The 19,373-nt window shown below is 45.9% G+C and overlaps 1 protein-coding gene across 1 annotated transcript; it reads right to left on the minus strand.

Annotated features, from left to right (window-relative positions):
• Positions 1–1,952: 1,952 nt before the first annotated feature.
• On the minus strand, positions 1,953–15,564 carry CUZD1 (CUB and zona pellucida like domains 1). The gene is made up of 9 exons (XM_058698010.1): positions 15,417–15,564; positions 13,277–13,427; positions 11,164–11,378; positions 9,119–9,269; positions 8,134–8,351; positions 7,289–7,461; positions 5,839–6,230; positions 4,782–5,050; positions 1,953–2,810 (listed from the first exon to the last, which is right to left on the minus strand). The coding sequence occupies exons 1-9, from the start codon at positions 15,496–15,498 to the stop codon at positions 2,635–2,637; spliced, it is 1,827 nt and encodes a 608-aa protein (XP_058553993.1). The 5' UTR covers positions 15,499–15,564; the 3' UTR covers positions 1,953–2,634.
• Positions 15,565–19,373: the final 3,809 nt, after the last annotated feature.

Consider the following 19,373-nt stretch of genomic DNA (forward strand, 5'->3'; position numbering starts at 1 on the left):
GAACTTTTACACAATAGCCACCTGGCTCCACGCACCATGGGTGAAACTGTGGCCCTACCCCAAGCCCAGCCAACGAAAGTGAAGCGGGGAGCCTGGACTTTCACCTGCCCTCAGGATCCTTACATCTCCCCTCCCCTGCGCAGGGTGGTGTCACCTCTGGGCAGTAACCAGAGCCTCCCCAACACCCCCCAGGTCAGGCGGAGACCAGGTGGGGAGCCTAGACTTCCAACCCCACCCTTTAACACCACTCTGGGTAGAGCCAGGACCTCAACCCTCATCCAGAGGTAACAAGGCAACTCCACCTTCCGGGGGGAGTGGGGGGGCAGCAAGGTCACATGGACAGCCTGGGTTCCATCCCGCTCAGTGGTAATGAGGTGACCCTCCCCATCTGGTTTGCACGTGCTGATATTCCATTGCCCAATTTGCTCTTAGCCTTGCTGACATACCTTGTTAGGCACGTGTCTTGAATACAGCATAATGGAGTCAGAATTTAGCGCTATGAGACATTCTGAAGATCCTCTTTTAGGAAGTGAGTCTAGTGACCGCTCTGGTGTGACACCCACATCTCCCTCAGATGGGATCACTCATTCCTCAAGCTGCCAGGAGTGTTGGTGGCTGATGGCTCTCGGCCCCACTGCTCTGCAGGAATTCCCTCGGCTCAAGGCAGCTGCCTCAGCCCCATTCGTTGGCTTCAACCACGAGTGGTCAAGGGAGGCACGTAATGGCCGGAGCACCAAGCCTTGGCATGGGGCATCTCTGAAGAGCCGGCCCAGCCCAGGACTCCTGGGGGGCTGACGGGGCTTTCTGCTGCGACCGCTTCTCCGCTCACCAACTCCCCTGCCGGGTCCTCCTTCCCTCACCCCTTTCAGGGTTTGATCGCAAGCACACTCCCCAGGAATCCTTCTGTGCGCAATACTCTCTATCAGAAGTGGTTTCCCAGGATCCGAGCCATGGCAGTCAATACCGGGTGGGGTCTGAGGAAGCAGGTACTAAGACAGGACTTGGGGGGCCAGCCACAGGTAATCACCACTGGTGGCACATGGAACACAGACAGCCCCTGACTGCAACTCATTTTCTCCTTTAATCCTTGCAACACTCCGGGGGGGGGGGGCAGTTTTACCGTTTTAAATTGTGAAGATCAAGGCTGAAGGTGAACCCGGCGAAGGTAACCCACCAGGTAAGAGGAAGAGCTAACACCCAGGCCACCAACTCCAGATCGAGGACCCTTAATTACTGCAGTTTCCCCTAAAGAAAAACACTTGCTGATATATATTATTTTATACCTATAATGCCTTGGTATAGCTCAATAGCTCTGCAAAAGGTTTTTTGATGCATGGTAATACAATTTTACAGTGTCTACTGAGTCACAGCATTTGACAATTGTCTTAGTCTTACACTATGTGCCTGGTGTGCCCCTGAGAAGCCCCCAGGCCTGGCCACCAGCATAAAATCAATCGGTTCCTGACAGAAAGATGGTGGACGGGCCAGCACCGAGACAGGTTGTAAGTTCTGTTTTTCTGAATTCGATTTGCCCGTTCTGATTATGTTCTGAGTGTTTTCACAATAGGTTGGAAGAGAACTTCTGCAGTAGCTCCGTGTTGTCATACTGATGGAATGCGGAGGGCACCCAACCACATGGCCACTTGGGGGAAGTGCTTAGAAGATCCACGTGGACATATTAAAGAGAAAATGGGGAACCTGCATTTCGATTTGGATCTGGAAACCCAGCAGGCTCCTAAAAACTTGTTCGGTGAGAACAGAGATGGCGTCTTACTCGTGGTATATTCCCCGGGCATTACTGTGTACCCGATACATGTGTACGGGAGGAAAGTCTTTGGGCATTCAGAAATGTGGTTGCCTCTTTAGATGTAGATCAGAACCCAAACCACGGTGGTACTGAGTGATGAGGTAGAGTTGTAATGTGCATCTAAGACAAAGAATTCAATACGATGTTCGGTACGTGTAAAGTCAGTTCACACTGAGGTCTTTAATATTTGTTCAGCCACAGCAGAGACGAACGTATTAAGTCAGAACTGACTCCGCCTTGCTACAGGTATGTTTGGCTTTGGTGTTTGATGGGAAATGGGAGAACTGTTGTTTCAATTCATTAACCTGGAAACTACACAGAAGTCTCGCCTATGATAATCAGGGTCTTCTTTCCAAAGCCCTTTTCTGAGATGTGTTTAAGTTGTAAGATGCCGAGACTCCGCATTAAAATAGTGAGGCGTATGAATAAAAAAGATGGTCATTCTCTTTGTCACACTTCGTTTCAGAAATTATAACGTTCGTATATGTTTCAAAAGGTAACACATTTGCATCTAGAAAATAAATACATCTAATGCTGAAGACTTATGTCTTTTTTTTTTTTCCTTTCACCTAATTATTTACTGAAAGTGCTTTGTGAAAAAGGATGCTTTCAATTCATTTAATATTTTGGTGGCTTCAGGTCTTTATCATGAGACCTAACTCACATAATGTTCGCTCATTTCAACCACCCTGCAAGGCAGCACACTCTGACCACAATGACAGCAAGACCTGTGCATCACTCTTACGAGGCTCTCCCTAATTTATTCATAATGGGTAGCATTTCCTTTGGTGTTCAGGAGAAACGTGTCTCACTTAAGGCTGAACCCGTTAGTTAATATTCTGCAGCTTCTGGTACTTGTAGTCTGTTCTCTGCTTCACAAAATGCCTTACTGTGATCGTAGCCACAATCACTACATTCAGAGCAAGGGCCATGAATAAAAATAGTTGCAGACTGTTGAAAGGTTGATTCTGAGTTTCTTCTCCATGTATTTGATACTGAAATCCTGTAATTGGAAACAAGATAAACATCATTTAAAGAAAAGTATTACTTGGCATTACAAAATGTTCATGAATTGTGTACCTCCTCGCAAATATGAATCTTATGCACCAATTAATGCATGGTATATAATGCCAACACAACATACAGCGACAGTGAGCAAATATTTCAATCAGTTTATGTTTCTGTTTAGAAAGGACAAGATGCCCTTACATTCGTTTGTTTAAATAGTTAATTTGTTTCCTTGACATAAAGTGAAAAACTTGTGACAATCAAGCATCTCGGTCAAACAGAAGCGCGGGTCCACTTATGGATTCTCACTATTTCTCATAGTTGTCAAAATATATGTGATCCATAGAGAAACAACTGGTTTCTCCTCTTGAAACAGGAAAAGGGTACTTTTTTTTTAAGTTTTTATTTATTTATTTTGAGAGAGACAGAGACAGCCTGAGCAGGGGAGGGACAGAGAGAGGGAGGGGCGGGGGGGGGGGGAGAGAGAGAGAGAGAGAGAGAGAGAGAGAGAGAATCCCAAGCAGGCTCCACACTGTCAGCACAGAGCCCAACTGGGGGTTCAAACTCATGAAACCGTGAGATCATGACCTGAGCTGAAACCGAGAGTAGAACACTTAACCGACTGAGCCACCCAGGCTCCCTAGAAAAGGGTACTTTCTAAATATGGATGATATTTCTGTAACTTTCATTCACAGATTTTCAACTAATTTCAGACTAATATCCACAGATGCATCATCTTTAGTGAATGTGTTTATAAAGTTACTGGATTTAATTTTTGTGTTCTTTTGCGTTTATCTTAGAAATGTTTTGCTACAAACTAGAATCCTACTCCTTCATAGTCCATTCAAATAACAATTAACATAGAGGTCATGGGGCGCCTGGGTGGCGCAGTCGGTTGGGCGTCCGACTTCAGCCAGGTCACGATCTCGCGGTCCGGGAGTTCGAGCCCCGCGTCAGGCTCTGGGCTGATGGCTCGGAGCCTGGAGCCTGTTTCTGATTCTGTGTCTCCCTCTCTCTCTGCCCCTCCCCCGTTCATGCTCTGTCTCTCTCTGTCCCAAAAATAAATAAAAAACGTTGAAAAAAAAATTAAAAAAAAAAACAAAAAAAAAACAAAAAAAAAAACATAGAGGTCACAAGATTCTTTTATGCCAGGATAATTTTCACATGAGATAAACTCATAAGGAGTTTTTATTTAACTGTGGTCCGTCCAAAGCCATTTAGTTGTGGCTTGTCCATGAGTGGCCACCACCACCTCATTCTCCTGTGACCTGGCAGGGGTCATGTTTCAATCTTTTAAAAAGAAGCAGGGCTGGGGGCACCTGGGTGGCTCAGTCAGGTGAGCGCTTAAGCATCAGACTTCTGCTCAGCTCACGATCTCACAGTTCGTGACTTCAAGCATCGAGCTTCGGATCCTCTGTCTCTCTCTCTGCCCACCCCTGACTCCGTGCTCACGTATGTGCACCTGCTCTCTCTCACTTTCTCTCTCTCTCAAAAATAAAATAAACATTTAAAAAAAAGAAGTAGGTCCATCTTAAAAATAGAGTATTTTCTCTTGGAAAAAAATTGCTTTTTTTTCCCAAAAAGGTGGTTGTGTGGGATGCAGGTTCATCGGATTTTCTCAGATAGGAGTTAAAACACATTGCTTTGATTCTATTATCTGCCATGCTGCCTATAACAAGGAGTCAGGAAGCTAAGAGAAAAGTGTTGGTTTTAGAAGTGGGGAAGTTCTATTTATACTCAAAAGCCACAGGGATCATGGTACATTATCAGTGCATAATATGCTTAAAATGTACCTGGTTTACATTTTTTCAACTAATAGAAAGAAAAATTAATCTTGTGTGCTTATTAGGACTTAGCTGCTGATATCATAAATCTCTATACTGTGCATGCTTAAGCAGGAACACAATTGAGCAGAATTTAATGAACCATGAGGTGTTCTTAGATCACGAAATAGCTTGTTCTTTACCTGAATTTCCACTTGCACTTTGATCCCTTTTCAGACGAATAGGTCCTATGACAGAATCCGCCTTCCATTTGTATGAAGAAATGTCTCGTTTCCTTCTAGAGACACAGCCTTGGTTGCAGCGAGACTGATGGTCACTACTGTCACATATCAAAATCTTACACTGTAGATACACGGAGCCCAGATTTCTCAAGAATTTAAAGGCATTAAATTGGAATCTTCCATGGTGTCCAGAAAACGGATACACCTCACAAGTCTCATCTCGACTACATCTGGAACAGAATTTATGGCACATTTAGAAAATTTACAGTTCAGTCTTTTTGATATTGAAAAGAAATGATACAGAGTTTTGTTTGAACTAATTTGTGGGTCCAAAATTGCTCTAGAAAGACAATGTCTTTAGCTCAGACCATAGTGAGCTAAGGCTATAGATCTGATTCCTGGGTAAGATAAAGTTCCCTCCAGCAATAAAATTCCTAGTCTATGTGAATTAATTAGAAAACCAATTCAGATATATTAGAACTCAAATGTCTTACTCTACACACTTGCTTTGAACGTGCCAATAGGGTTGATATAAAGTCCATCAGCTTACAGAAAAAGAGGAAAATTTCCCTTTTTTTTTTTTTTTTTTTTTAGAGAATGCCGCATATACTTTACTAATTGCATTATGTCTGTGTTCTAAATCTGGAACAAATGAAATAATCCTTTGGCGTTTGTTGAAAATAATCAACGTGGGAGGGTGGGGGAGAAGCAAAAACAAAACCACAAAGCCTCTTGACAAAAAATATATTTGTTTCTACCGGCAAACATTTGGGAAACATACTTAAAATTCTAGTGGATATGGGCTGTGGCTGTAGAAATGCTCTAACTTAAAGTATTTGTCACTAGTATACACTAACTGTATTTTGTAAAACAATTAAATTTACTAAACTCCATGGCAGCAGTATAAAAAACAATTATACAGCAGGCATACAGGAATTGTACAACCAGACACAAAAAATACTACTTCATTCGAGTCATTATTAATCCTCAGAAAAGCGTATCACCCATCAGTACATACCCACTCTTGATGAGGTCATAGGTTGGGGATGCAAAGTCAGACGTGGGAGAGGCAATACAGGTATCAAGAAAAACCACCAAATCTGGATCCGAGGTGTGGACACTGACTTGAACAAAAAGAGTTTGGTTCAAATCCACATAATATGGGGACTCCAGCAGAGGCTTTTCAAATGAATTGGATTCAAAAAGAGCCATGCTTGTGTTATATTTGCCCAGCACATTTTGATTTTGTATTACGTCATCTTCTGTTATGTACATCATCTCCACAGTAGAATTACGTTCCATTTCACACTTCAGAACAATCTGGAGATGTTTCTGGCGGGTGATCACTTCCGATGCGGAGGACGGAATGAGAGTGATTATGTTGGTGTAAGTAATTGAATGATCTTCTACCTGCAGACCAAGATGGAATTCAAATGTTGTATTTTAAGTCCAATAATATTTTAGACATAGATATGCATGGCATGTGTGGGTAGGCACACAATCATCTTAAATTGCAAGTCAGCAGCTTGCGTGTTGGAATACCATTGCATGTTGGAAAGCTCAAATGTGCTTTCTTTAAGAAACATGCTGGGTAGGAAGAAAACATGTGAGACGAGAGACAGAGCTTGGCTTAGAAAGACCAGAATACGGAATTAGACAGAACTTTTTACGTTAAAAACAATTTTGAACACAAATTTCCAGCCCTAGAAAGACTCGAGACCCTATAATGTATTGCCTTTCGTAAGTAGCATTAAGTTAGTGCGGTTCCCTGGGCGGTTTCCCAAGTGTATACGGACAGAAGTCCTGCAGTAGGGTTTCCCTGGACTGCTTTCCCTAGGGATGCGCAGATAATCGTCCAGGTGTTCACCTGAAGCAAAAAATAACGATTTACTTCCATCCTTATTGATTCCCCGAGTAGCTCCCATTCTTTTCAATGACATCGTTGTTTCATGACCTGAGTGAAAAGTTTAGGGAATACATCCTAAAGGGACCTACAGGTTGCAAATGTTTGAGATCTTCAAGTTCTAGAAAAGGTAGAACGAAACTTATGTCCTTCATCTTTAAAACAAAACATAATATTTTTATCTTCTCTCTTTACAGAGGAAAGAAGAAGATCATAAAAATACAGCTAGGTGTTTGCTGAGTATGAGATGTAGACATTTTCTGTACAAGTATTATTGGTGGACTCTTACACCTGCAGTATCTAGATGTTCGAACTTTCTGCAGTGAGTCGTCAGAGTTCTTCACCTTTTGGAAAAGATAACCACCCTCCAGTTACCCTGATAATGAATGTGGTAATTTGGCTTTGGTGTGTAAATGAGTGAGTGCACTTATATGTCCCCACAAGCTTACCACACATGAAGATGCTTAGGCTTGGGAGTTGTTTGTTAAAGTCACCAGCAAGTATCACGGCGTTATCTAACACATCTCTGGCGTGTGACAAAAGCCAGCTCAGTGTCTCGCTTTACCTTTTTGACTGTACTGCATCCATCCAGAGGAATAGAAAATTCCACCACATTTGATATCTTTGGTCTGCAAGTTGGGTCATTTAGTTGTAAGTTATTCTCGCTATATTTTAATAATCCCAGGTAGGATTTACTAATGATAACTCTCATCTTGTCTGAGGAGCAAGTTAAGGATGCTGTTCAGAAAAAACAAAAACAAAAACAAAAACAAAACAGGGATGATTATATTTATGTCAACCTTGAACTTTGGATCTTGAAAAGCTATGCGCACAGAAGTATATAAAAAAACTCAAAGCCGGGGGAGAGGGGAAAGTGGGTGATGGGCATTGAGGAGGGCACCTGTTGGGATGAGCACTGGGTGTTGTATGGAAACCAGTTTGACAATAAATTACATATAAAAAATAGAATAATAAAATAAATAAAATGAATGAATGAATAAATTAATTAATTAAATTAAAAAATAAAAACTCAAAGCCATTTTGCTCTAAACCATAATCAGAAGCCTGAGACAGCAGAGTAGTTGACCCACCTTTTATGACGTTCACCGTGACCTTTTTTGCAACTTGAATCTGTGACTCTATTATTTTTAATTGTGCCTTTACAGAAGGCAATAAGGAAAACAGTCGCTATTTTCTACAGAAATCTTTCTCAAGTTAATAAAATCATTCCCTTCCTCTTGTACGAGGCAATGCACAGAACTGATTCTCCAGCTTCTGATCACGAAGATGTTCCAAAGTATGTACGACAGGCTTGCAAGCAGGGGAGCCACGGGTAGGCTAAGAATTAAAGGGCAGTTTCTACGGGCACCGTCCTCAGAGAACTCAAAACAGCTAAGGGGTATGACTTACTAGTGTTGACGTTTCCCGAGTAAACTGAAGTGTAGGAAGCAGTGAAGCCTCGGTAGGAGTTGGCGTAATCTGTAGATAGCACAACGGTCAGCGAGTCCGACGAGGATTCGAAGGTGGGCTTCACGTAGCCACACACTTGTCCAAGCAGGCCAGAGGTGGTGGAGGAGCCATCATAAACAGCAATGAAGTCAAATCTGCAGTATTCGTCCACTTCTATGCTACAGAAGTAGGGCCTCTGGTGAAAATTCAATTCTCAACAGTCTCAGTCCTAAGTCATTCAAGAGTTTCCCTTACGGTGGGATCTCAGGCTTATGATGACAAACCTGGGGCTTTGCCCATCCCTGGTGTGACCTCAGAATCTTCAGAAAAAGAGTCCATTTAGTTCAATGCAATAGTATTGGTGCTTTCTTTTTTTTAATTGTCTTTAATGTTTTATTTATTTTTGAGACCAAGAGAGCACAAGTGGGGAGGGGCAGAGGGAGAGGGAGACACAGAATCTGAAGCAGGCTCCAGGCTCTGAGCTGTCAGCACAGAGCCTGACGCAGGGCTCAAACCCACGAACCATGAGATCATGACCTGAGCTGAAGTTGGACGCTTAGCTGACTGAGTCACCCAGGTGCACTTCTTTTTTGTTTGTTTTTCTCTTAATTATTTATTTTTGAGAGACAGAGAGACAGATAGACAGACAGAGAGACAGAAGTGAGCAGGGGAGGGGCAGAGAGAGAGGGAGACACAGAATCTGAAGCAGGCTCCAGGCTCTGAGCTGTCAGCACAGAGCCTGACGCGGGGCTTGAAACCACAAACCATGAGATCATGACCTGAGCCGAAGTCAGACGCTTACTGGTATTTTCTTTATACACCCATTCTTTGAATAATGCTCATCTAGGAGGGGGTCCACATGATCTTTTCCCTTCCCCAGGTTCCCCATTTGCCAGGGGGGGCTCGCTGCCTTTCTCCAACAGGAGAAATGGACCACAGTACTTACAAAATGTCTTTGAAGTGTAATTTTATCTTGTAACCTTTCTCCACTTGTATGTGCCACACACAATAAGCCAGTGCAGGATGTGGATTTGGGTAATTGGGGCTGGTAAAGGATCCTTCGGAGGCATCCAAGTAACCACCACAGTTTGGAATAGCTGAAAGGGATGTGAGGGTGACCAAGAATATAAATCACGAGAGAGACTTCATTGAGAGACTTCATTTAGTTTCTGTGCTGTGCGTTGAGCTCAATAAGCAATCCCCACCCCGACCCCCCGAATTTTATTCTATTGCCCTCTTTTGAATTGGCAGCAGACTGAGATTTTCATCTTTCTTTATCACTGGATTTTCTGGCCACTGGTGCAGGGCAGAGTGACACTGTAAGATCTGTCCCAGAGTTAGAGACCCTCCACTAAGGTCTTAGCCACGGAAAATGATGTCACACTCTTAGGACTAACATCTGAGGCTCTTCCTCACTTGGCCCCAGCCTAGCTTTCCAGCCTCATCAGCCACCTCCGCCTGACCTACTGTTCCCCACTGTCCTTCCCTCCCGTGGCTCCTCAGACTGTTGGTGCCAGCAGACGGGAGCCCTCCTCCCCTGCTTCCCGCCTCTCCCTACCCTACACTGTGGTTCACAGCTCAGCTCGGATGCAGCTTTCGTGAAGACACCCTCGGTCCCTCCCCTCCCCTCCCCAGTAAGTAAGCAAGCAGCCGGACAAGTGAAACACAGACAGCCAACACCGAAGGCTCCTTTTAGGGGGGTGCAAAATGGTGTGGGCCGGCTAAAGCCGAGGATGCAGGTCAGGTAGTGGCTAGAGGTAAGGCCCGAAAAGGTGGCCCGGGTCTGGCTTCGGAGAGCCCTGACTGCTCCACTCTGGAGATCCGCCCACACCAAGGATTCAGCAGTTTACGAGGAGGGTGACATACTCAACTCTGGGCCTCAGAAAACAAACCAGAGTGGAGCTTTGCTCCTGAACCCACTTGCAGAGTTTCTTGGCATTCTGCTTTGGGTTGCAGCGGAATCTGGGTGCTGTGAATGCAGAACCATGTATTTGTAGCCTCAGACTGCCTGACAGTCTTAGATTCAGATGTGAGATAAGAGATTCTCAGCATGTGCTCCCTGGATGACCTTCTTTATCAAGAATTACCTGGAAGGGGCACCTAGATGGCTCAGTTGGTGAAGCATCAGACTCTTGATTTCAGCTTAGGTCATGATCTCACGATTTGTGAGTTCGGGCCCCACGTAGGGCTCTGCACTGACCACATTGAGCCTGCTTGGGATTTTGTCTCTCCCTTTCTCTCTGCTCCTCCCCTGCTCACTCATGCACTCTCTCAAAAATAAATAAATATATTTTTTTTATTAAAAAATTAAAAAAAAGAATCACCTGGAAGACGTGTTAAACATGTAGATTCTATAGCTCCAAAGATGTTGTGTTCAGACCAGAGGGAGGAGCAGTCCCTGAACAGGCATTTCAAAGGATCTCAGGTTATTATAAAACAGGCTGGGAGCACCTGGGTGGCTCAGTCGGTTGACCATCCGACTTTGGCTCAGATCATGATCACACGGTTTGTGGGTTCGAGCCCCGCGTCGGGCTCTGTGCTGACAGCTCAGAGCCTGGAGCCTGCTTCAGATTCTGTGCCTCCTTCTCTCTGCCCCTCCCCCACTCGCACTCTGTCTCTCTCTCTCTCTCTCTCAAAAATAAATAAACATTAAAAAATTTTTTTTAAAACAGGTGAACTTGGAGAGTCTGCTTCAGTCTGTCACATCGTACACCTCAATACGTAGCCGTCTGATCAGCCCCATCCATCTGCCTCGCGTGGGAGCTGGTTAGAAAGGCAAAGTCATGGGCTCCATGCCAGAACCAGTGAATCAGAATCTGATTTCACAAGCTCTCCAGGTGATTCTTCCACACACAGGTTAGAGAACCGCTGCTCTCGCACACAGCGAGCTCTCAGGGCACAGACTCAGACTCAAGGTTACAACAACCCACGCAGGACAGTGTGTGACCTTCTGTGCTCGCAGATGCAGAGAACATACACGTGAGAACTTACAGGTGCCGGGTGAGAAGTAGTAGTAGAAGATGAAGACAGTTCTTTGCATTCTTACAGAATCGGTGACTATTTGAACCATTAACGTATCGGATGATGACTCAAAAACAGGAACGTAGTCATGTTTACTGCAGACTTTCCCGAGCAGAGACCCCTTGGTAGAGTTTCCATCAAAAACTTTAATGTTTTCATTTTTACACCCTCCACTGGGATCCAGCCTGTGAACAGAACACATGTGTGGTTGGAGACGAACCACCAGGCCAGGGGGTTCGGCGTGGAGTCAGTCATTCACCTCGGCATGGCGGTTTGCATACCGGGACCGGCCCCCCTCCCCCGCCCCCCAACATCAACCCGCACACCATCAGTCTGTAAAGGCCTCAGGAAGCACAACTGCTTTGCCAGTGATCCTGTACAGTCAGGGGGGAGGTGGGACTCGGGTCCAGGACTCCTTTCCTTCCCGTCTCCATCTCTCCTGTTCCTCGTGCCCTGGTGCGAACCGTGGGGTGGGATCTTCTTATTTAGAATTCATCCCCTTTGACATTTGGAACCCAAGGCCGTAGAAACGGGAAGCGACTCTTCCTCCACGGCCGCCTCGCTCACGGTAAGGGACATGTAGCAACTCCCGAGACGCCCCTTCCTTCCCTCACATCCCCCGGTCTTCATCCGTAAGGACGGTCCGTGCCCTGCACTGGACAGGGCAGACCCGGATGATTCATTGTCCTCTGCCCATGCTGACAGGGTCTCTCCGGATGGCCCCCGAATCCTGACACAGTTGCAAGATGGCTTAGAGGGAACACCGCGAGGGTAGACAAACCTGAATTCTTCCACCGTAGCCCCTTCCCTGCTGCGTAACTTTGGCTGAGCTATTCAGGATTTCACCTCACTCTCCCTTCTGCAAATGGGGATATCACAGCCTTCGTCTTATCCTGTGGGAGGTTTATAATCATCTGAACAGGGAGCACCGGCACAGGCCCGGCACACAGAAGTGTCTAAGACGGGCAATGTTCGTCTCCCCTCCCTCGCTCTTGCCCCGCTGCCGTCCTCTCTTTCTCGACACATCAGGGATACTGTTTGTGATTCTTAATTAATAGCCCTTGAATTCTGGGAAATACGGAAGCGCCCCTTCTTTTTTATTGCCTTCAGGGCCAGACAGAAGTGAATGCCAACTTCCCTGGCGAAGGGCCACGAGTCTCAAAGTGTGGCACCTTGACCACACCAGCAGCACCTGGGAAGTCGTTACCCGTGCACGTTCTCGGGCCCCGGCCACCCCCGTCCGGGTCAGAATCTGGGCCCAGGGTCCCACAGCCGCGCTTTTGCAAAACCCTCCCGCGCTTCTGAGACTCTCCGGTTTAGAACCACGGGCAGAGGGGGAGTGTAGGGGCGCTGGAGCAAGGGTGCCGGGATCCGGTCCCTCTGCTGCCTGTATCGGTCCGTGACCCTGGGCACGTGAAGCGACTTCTCTGGGATTTCTTACCCGCCGAGTGGGGATCAGATCGCATCCACCCCAGAGGGCTGTTGAGAGGACTGATTAACTGGGGAAGTTCTCACGAAGCCCTGAGAGAGTCTGGTAGGGCAGCGCCCCGTCCTCAGCTTGGCCTCGCACTGCCATAACCTGGGCACTTACAGAAAACGCTTGTGGGTGTAGATTTATTTCAAAATACAAAATTTATAATAAAAAAAACACTGCTGCCTGGTTGCCTGCCCCTCCCCCTCCCCCGATTTATATGAGGTGCAGCCTGGGAATCTGACTTTCTGGAAGCTCCCCCGCTGATTATAATGCATACTTTGAAACCATGAGTTTAGTGTTTTAGGACCTGGAACCTGGAACTAGACTAGCTGGACACTAACTATGGTCATTCCACTTACTATGTGACCTGAGACAAGTTTTCAATCTCCCTGGGATTGAGGGCCTGGGATACTCATACTGACCTCACAGGGCCTCTGTGACCACAGCCAGGGGCCCAGTCATCAGTCAGTGACTGTCAGCCATTATGACCATCACCACGGTCATGGGAGTTACCACTACCTCTAGGAGCAGCTGATTTTTTTTCGACACAGACTCCTTGGTATGGCCAGAGTTCAACCACCCTCATTAGAAAGCAAAGCCTCTACTTACTGGAAGTGGGAAAAAATGATTCTGATGCTTTTGTTTTCTGGTTTTTCTAGTGTCCAGGTGCAGTCCTCATTGGGATTGAGTTGCAGGATTAGGGCTCTATGGGCATCCGATTGGCTGGTGCCTCCCACGGTGGCCCGGCAGCTAGATTTGCCTGGTAGAGACCACAGTTGGCACTGAGAAAAGTCAGCAGCCCCCGCCCTTCTCCTCGAGGGGTTGGGAATCTACCTCCCACATGTACTATCCATACAAGCATGCAGGCGATTGTGAGTGGTATTTAACTCATTCCAAAGTAAGCCTCCAGCAACTGATTTCCCCCTCTTAGAGTCCTTGGGGAGAAAATACTTATGATTCCTCTATAAGTGGTGCATAAAAAATAAAGAATATATTAGGGCATGCAGAATGATGGTTTTAAAAATAGGCTTTATATCTACAATATACAAAGAACTCCTACAACTCAATCATTAAAAGACAACCCGATAAAAGACAAAGGACCAAAATAGATATTTCTCCAAAGAAGACATAAAGGCCAATAAGCACATGAAGAGATCCTCAACATCATTAGTCATCGGGGAAAATGCAAATGAAAACCACAGTGAGATACCATTTCACACTGTTTAGAATGTGAAACAAAACTAGAGTCGAAAACAGAAAACGAGAATTTGACAAGGATATGGAAAAATTGGAACCCTCTGCAAAGCTAATGGGACGGCTGCTGGGAAAACGGTCCGACAAGTCCTCAAAAGATGAAACAGGGAGTTCCCATAACGCAACAATTCCACTCCTAGGCATGTCTCCAAAAGGAATGAACACATACGTACACTAATGCTTACAGCCGCACTAGCCAAAATAACCAACAAGGGGAAACAACTCAAATGTCCATCAAATGATGAACAAATAAAATCTGGTCCATCCATACTACGCAGGATCACTCAGCAATAAAAAGGATGAAGCGCTGGCCCATGGTACAGTGTGGATGAACCTCGTATATTTTAAGCTGAGTGAAAGACCACATATATGGTAGGGTTTCATTGATAGGAAATGTCCAGATTGGGGAAATCTATTATAGAGACAGAAAGTAGACTGGTGGTTGTCTTGGGCTGAGAGCACTGGAAAAAACAGCCAATGGGTGCGGAGTTTCTTTCTGAGGTGATGAAAATGTTCTCAAATTAGAAAGTAGTCATGGTGGCACAATTCTGTGCCTATACTGAAAACCGGTAAATTTTACATTTTAGAAGAGTGGATTTTATGATATGTGGCTTATATCCTAATAAAGCTGTTACTAAAGAGAAGGAAGAGGAGGAAGGAAGGGGAGGAGCTGCAACGGCAACTCTAACAGAATGTGAATAAAAAAATCAAATACTTCAGAATGGAACCCAACTAAGGGTTCCCAAAAGCTTCTCATTTTCTTTTTATCTACGACTGATGAGCTATGTCCTTATAACAGTAGTCTCTTATTTCTTTTTCCCCCAACAATAACTACTATTATGTTTATTAGTAAAAAACAGAAAGCCAAGAAAAAAAGTGTATAATCCCACCCATCCAGGAAGAAAATGACCATTAAAAACTTCTTGTAAATACTTCAGAACCTTTCCTTTCCTACTTCCTGATCCTTAAAAATGCTCAAGTGTATGTATTTTAAACATAACATCATATTACACAAATTTCAGGTAGTTTTTTTTCTCTCTGTCTCTCTTAAGGTAGATCCTGGGCACCTTTCTTCCAGCTCAGTCTTACTTGTAAGAAGCTGCCGAAGTACGTACCTTTGTGTGGATCTGCAACTTACAGAAGGAATGAGGGACATTCACATTGCTTTTTACAATTGGGTAAATGCGCCATGTGTTTTTTTTTGTGTGTGTGTGCACTTTTATAATTATTTCCGAGGTATTTACTTCTCAGTAGTAAAATTACCTGGTAAAATTCTTTGTGATTTTTCAAAAAATATTTTTACGTATATTGTCACGTGGGCTTGAGAAAAAACTTAGTACCAATTCGAAATCACATCAAAGAGCATACGAATAAGTGTTCTCTGTAATACGGTCATTAGCAGGTAATTAAAACTTCAAAACTTTGGGCAGAGGCCTCTTGGAAGGAAGTCTCCCTATTTTGTTAGGGAAAAAAAGAACTGGTTCAAGCTTCTTACCTTCAGACTTGGTCCAGTTGAACTCTGCCAAACACGGCACGATGAAAAGGGCCAAGGGGACAAGCCTGCTCACAGCCTCCATCTTTGTCAGGGGAAAAACAGCCCAGAGGGCTAGCAGGCTTTTATACTTCTCGGTGTTTCATAACCGGCTGGCTTCATGAGCCCTCTGGCCACCTTCAGGGAAATGTGTCAGTGTGACCAGCCAAGGACTAAATTTATGTGGGAATGGAGCAGCTGTGTGACTGGTGTATTATCAGCAATCCCCAGCTTGAGTGTTCCCTCTCTGGCTCATTCCTGGAAAGCTTACAGAAAGTTCCCAGCTAAAAACTTCCTCGCAGGGGATCTCCAGCCCCCGGCACGCAGCAGGCACTGGGTAATTCATCATGGCACCGAGTTAGAGTTGAGCCTTCGCCCTGTTATTTGTTCAGATCACGAAGCAGGTAGCACTGCTGATACCGTAAGCCTTCACCGCTCTTCTCCTCCAATTGAAGTCAAAGGATCAGCTGGGGGAGGTGGGTGGCACCTGGGCAAAGTGTGGGTCCAGCTAGGTCACTCTGACGGCTGCCGGGGTGCTGACACAGAGGGAGAGGAAGAGCTGGTACAGGGTGGGGAGCAAAAAGAAAGTACAGGTGCAGGTTTGGCTTCAGGAACTCAAACCGTTATGTCCAGAGAGGCTGAAGCAGGTGAATTAAAGTCCCCTTGGCACTGTTTTACAAATGACAGAAAGGAATCCTCTCGTCCAAGGTGAGATGGGTGCTGCAGTGGCAAGGCCAGCGCCTGTGACATCAGGAAGTTGTGCTCACAAGGAGCTTGTATATGGGTCTTCCCTGTTTTCATTCATTCATTTCTTCAACAATTATTTGTTGGCTACTGCTCTAGGGCCTGGGGATTCATAATTGAACGTGAGAAACACAGTCCCTGCCCTCATGGAACTTATTCTCTAAGTGGAGGAGACAGACAACAAAGTAAATTACAAATAGTGAGAGGTACTATGAACGTAATGAAACAGGGTGATGGGATAGAGTGCAGGGAGGATGCGATATTGGGGTGCAATTGCGAAAGATGAAAGGTGAGCAAACACAGAAAGACAGAGGCATTTATGTGTCATATGGGCTTAAGGGATGCATTTTAGGCAAAACAATGGGCAAGTGCAAAGGCCCCGGGGCAGGAATCAGTTGGGCATGTCTACATAATAAGGGAAGGCAGGCCAGTGTGGCTGAGGTGAGTAAAGGGGAGGGGAGTAGAATGTAAGTTAAGGTGAGGCAGGTAATGGTCCAATAATGAAGGATGTGTAGGTCAGATGAGGCATTTGGATTTTATTCTAAGTTCAGATGAAACTTTTTTGAGCAGGAAAACAATGACCAGCAGCTCTGTGGAGGTAATGGTGGATAAAGACTGAACTTATAGCTTGAAACCCTTCCCAGGTGCCCTCAACTTTCCATGTTGTTCTCACTGTCCTACAGCCCAGAGACCCTTGCTTGGCTCTAGGACACTGGGGTTCCTGTACTAGACTGTGACCCAGGGGTTCCATTCCTAGTTAGACCTCTGGACCAGGCATCTGGCTTCATACCAGTGCCACAGCAGCAAGGCCAGCACCTGTGACATTACCAAGTTGTGCTCAGTAAGGAGCTTGGACACTCACCAAGGTCCCTGGCACAGCCCCACTTAGTTCCTGTCAGCTCGGAGACTTCTGGGGCCAGCCACGTACCAGGTAGGGACTGGATATCCTGATGTGAGAGCAGGGGCATCAGTATAGGGTAGGTACCCTTCTGATCACTAAGGACCCCTTACCCTCAGCTGTGCACAGATCCCCACTCCTACCCCTACTTTCTTACTAACACCATCCCCCTGTCTCCTATGGACATGATCTCCTAGCTCCCTGAACCAGCACCACTGGGTGTGAGAGCTCCATGGTCACTCTTCTGGGAGGGGGCTGACAGAGGGGAAGGAGCCCTGGGTCAGCAATCAGGAGACAAGCAGTTCATGCCACTGGCAATTCACCATGAGATCCCAGGATCCCAGGGCCTGTGGGGTTGGTATACCTTATTTTGCTTAATCCCCACTATCACCTCTGCAAGCCCTCAATTTACATCACGGAAACCGAGGCTCAGAGAGGTTAAGAAACTTCCCCAATGGCCCATGGCTATTGAAAGGCAGAGTTGGATTTGAACCAAGTGTATCTAGCTCTGAAGCCCACAGGGTACGCTCTGTCCCTACTGCCTACCAGACGGGTGTCCCAGGAGCCCTTGCCCCATCCTGCCTCGTTCGTGGACCCTGAGATGCCTGAACTTCAGATGTATTCCCAAGGAAAGGAATTCCTGTACAGAACGTGCTTGCACAGGGCCTCCAGGGTTCTGGGCACTGTGCTGCCCGTTGGGTGAGGTTGAGAGGGAAATGGGATGGGCTCAGGAGCTTGCCAGCGACGAGAAAATCGAAGTGCAAGTGAACACCGAACACCAGGCCTGAACAGGAGACGCCAGACAGAGGCAGAGAAAGTGCTTCAGGAACTCAAGAGGGACAGGTCATTTCCAGATGGGAAGTCTCAGGGCAAGATGCAGGGAAGATGCAGCCTTGAATTTGCCTCCTGAAACTCATCCTGGAGCCTGCAGGGATTTTCGTGGCCATTCCAAACGGCTGCTCTGTGAGAGCAGCCTCAGCTCCCACATCCCTTCTGGCAAATCTCTCCACCACTGGAGTGCTGAAATGGCCTCATCAGCCAAGCCCTCTGGAGAGAGTGCTCTGCTCACAAAGCCAGGGTTTTGTTAACAAGTACAAAATGTAGTTTCAGATGGACAGTCTGTGAGTAAAAAGGGGTCCAGACAAGGGAAAGAGCAGGAACAGAGGGGAGCTGATGAACAGGAGTGGAGAGGAGTATGTCCTACTGCTGAGACCAAGAGAATCCTGGCCTCTCCAACTCAGCTGGGGGTTCCGGTCAGCAGTTACAGGCATTGGCAGCTGAATTAGCAAGACTCCGTTGTTAAAGGGATCTAGAAGGGAGGGAATCTGCTTATGAAGATTTGCTTGGAGAATGCCAGAGGGAGAATCTCGGGTTTTCTGAAATGTCTTTTAGATGCCATTGGGCTCCACCCCATCATTACACAGATAAGCTAACCTAAACCCAGACATGTCCCATCGCTTTGTTCCCACTCTCTCCAAGATGACAGGTGTCCTCCTTCAGGACAGTGTGACAGAACTGTGCAGGAGAGGAGCTAGATGAGAGTGGGTGAAACTCTCGGGAGGAGAAGAGCCAAATGAGCTCCTCCAGCTGGGAATTTCTGAGTCGGAAACTGGAAACGCTCTAAGATCAATATATATTTTTCTTCTGGCATTGGAGATAACTCTCTTTATATTGCAATATAATACTACAAGATAGTTGCCCCAAGTCACCAAGTGGCTAGTACACAAATTTAAGTGCATTTATTATTTTTTTTTAATGTTTATTTACTTTTTTTTTTTTTTTTTAATTTTTTTTTTCAACGTTTTTTTTTTTATTTATTTTTGGGACAGAGAGAGATAGAGCATGAACGGGGGAGGGGCAGAGAGAGAGGGAGACACAGAATCGGAAACAGGCTCCAGGCTCCGAGCCATCGGCCCAGAGCCTGACGCGGGGCTCGAACTCACGGACCGCGAGATCGTGACCTGGCTGAAGTCGGACGCTTAACCGACTGCGCCACCCAGGCGCCCCATCTTTTTTTTTTTTTTTTTTTTTAATTTTTTTTTTAATGTTTATTTACTTTTGAGAGATAGCACAAGCAGGGGAGGGCAGAGGGAGAGAAAGACACAGAATCCGAAGCAGGCTCCAGGCTCTGAGCTGTCAGCACAGAGCTGGATGCGGGGCTCGAACTCAGGAAGTGTGAGATCATGACCTGAGCTGAAGTTGGACCTTAACCAACTGAGCCACCCAGGGGTCCCTAAGTGCATTTATAACAAACAACAACAAACACCAGAGGCAAAGAA

The sequence above is a fragment of the Neofelis nebulosa genome, chromosome 13 (genome assembly GCF_028018385.1).
Source record: "Neofelis nebulosa isolate mNeoNeb1 chromosome 13, mNeoNeb1.pri, whole genome shotgun sequence".
In the NCBI taxonomy this organism is placed as follows: Eukaryota; Metazoa; Chordata; class Mammalia; order Carnivora; family Felidae; genus Neofelis; species Neofelis nebulosa.

Bases quoted from the DNA above. Each gene is read 5' to 3' on its own strand.
- CUZD1 (XM_058698010.1), bottom strand. From the start codon at position 15,498: ATGGAGGCTGTGAGCAGGCTTGTCCCCTTGGCCCTTTTCATCGTGCCG. The intron at 11,379-13,276 runs GTAAGTAGAGGC...TTCTGTTCACAG, and splicing joins ATCATTTTTTCCCACTTCCA to GCTGGATCCCAGTGGAGGGT. The intron at 2,811-4,781 runs GTAAAGAACAAG...TTCCAATTACAG, and splicing joins AAGTGCAAGTGGAAATTCAG to GATTTCAGTATCAAATACAT.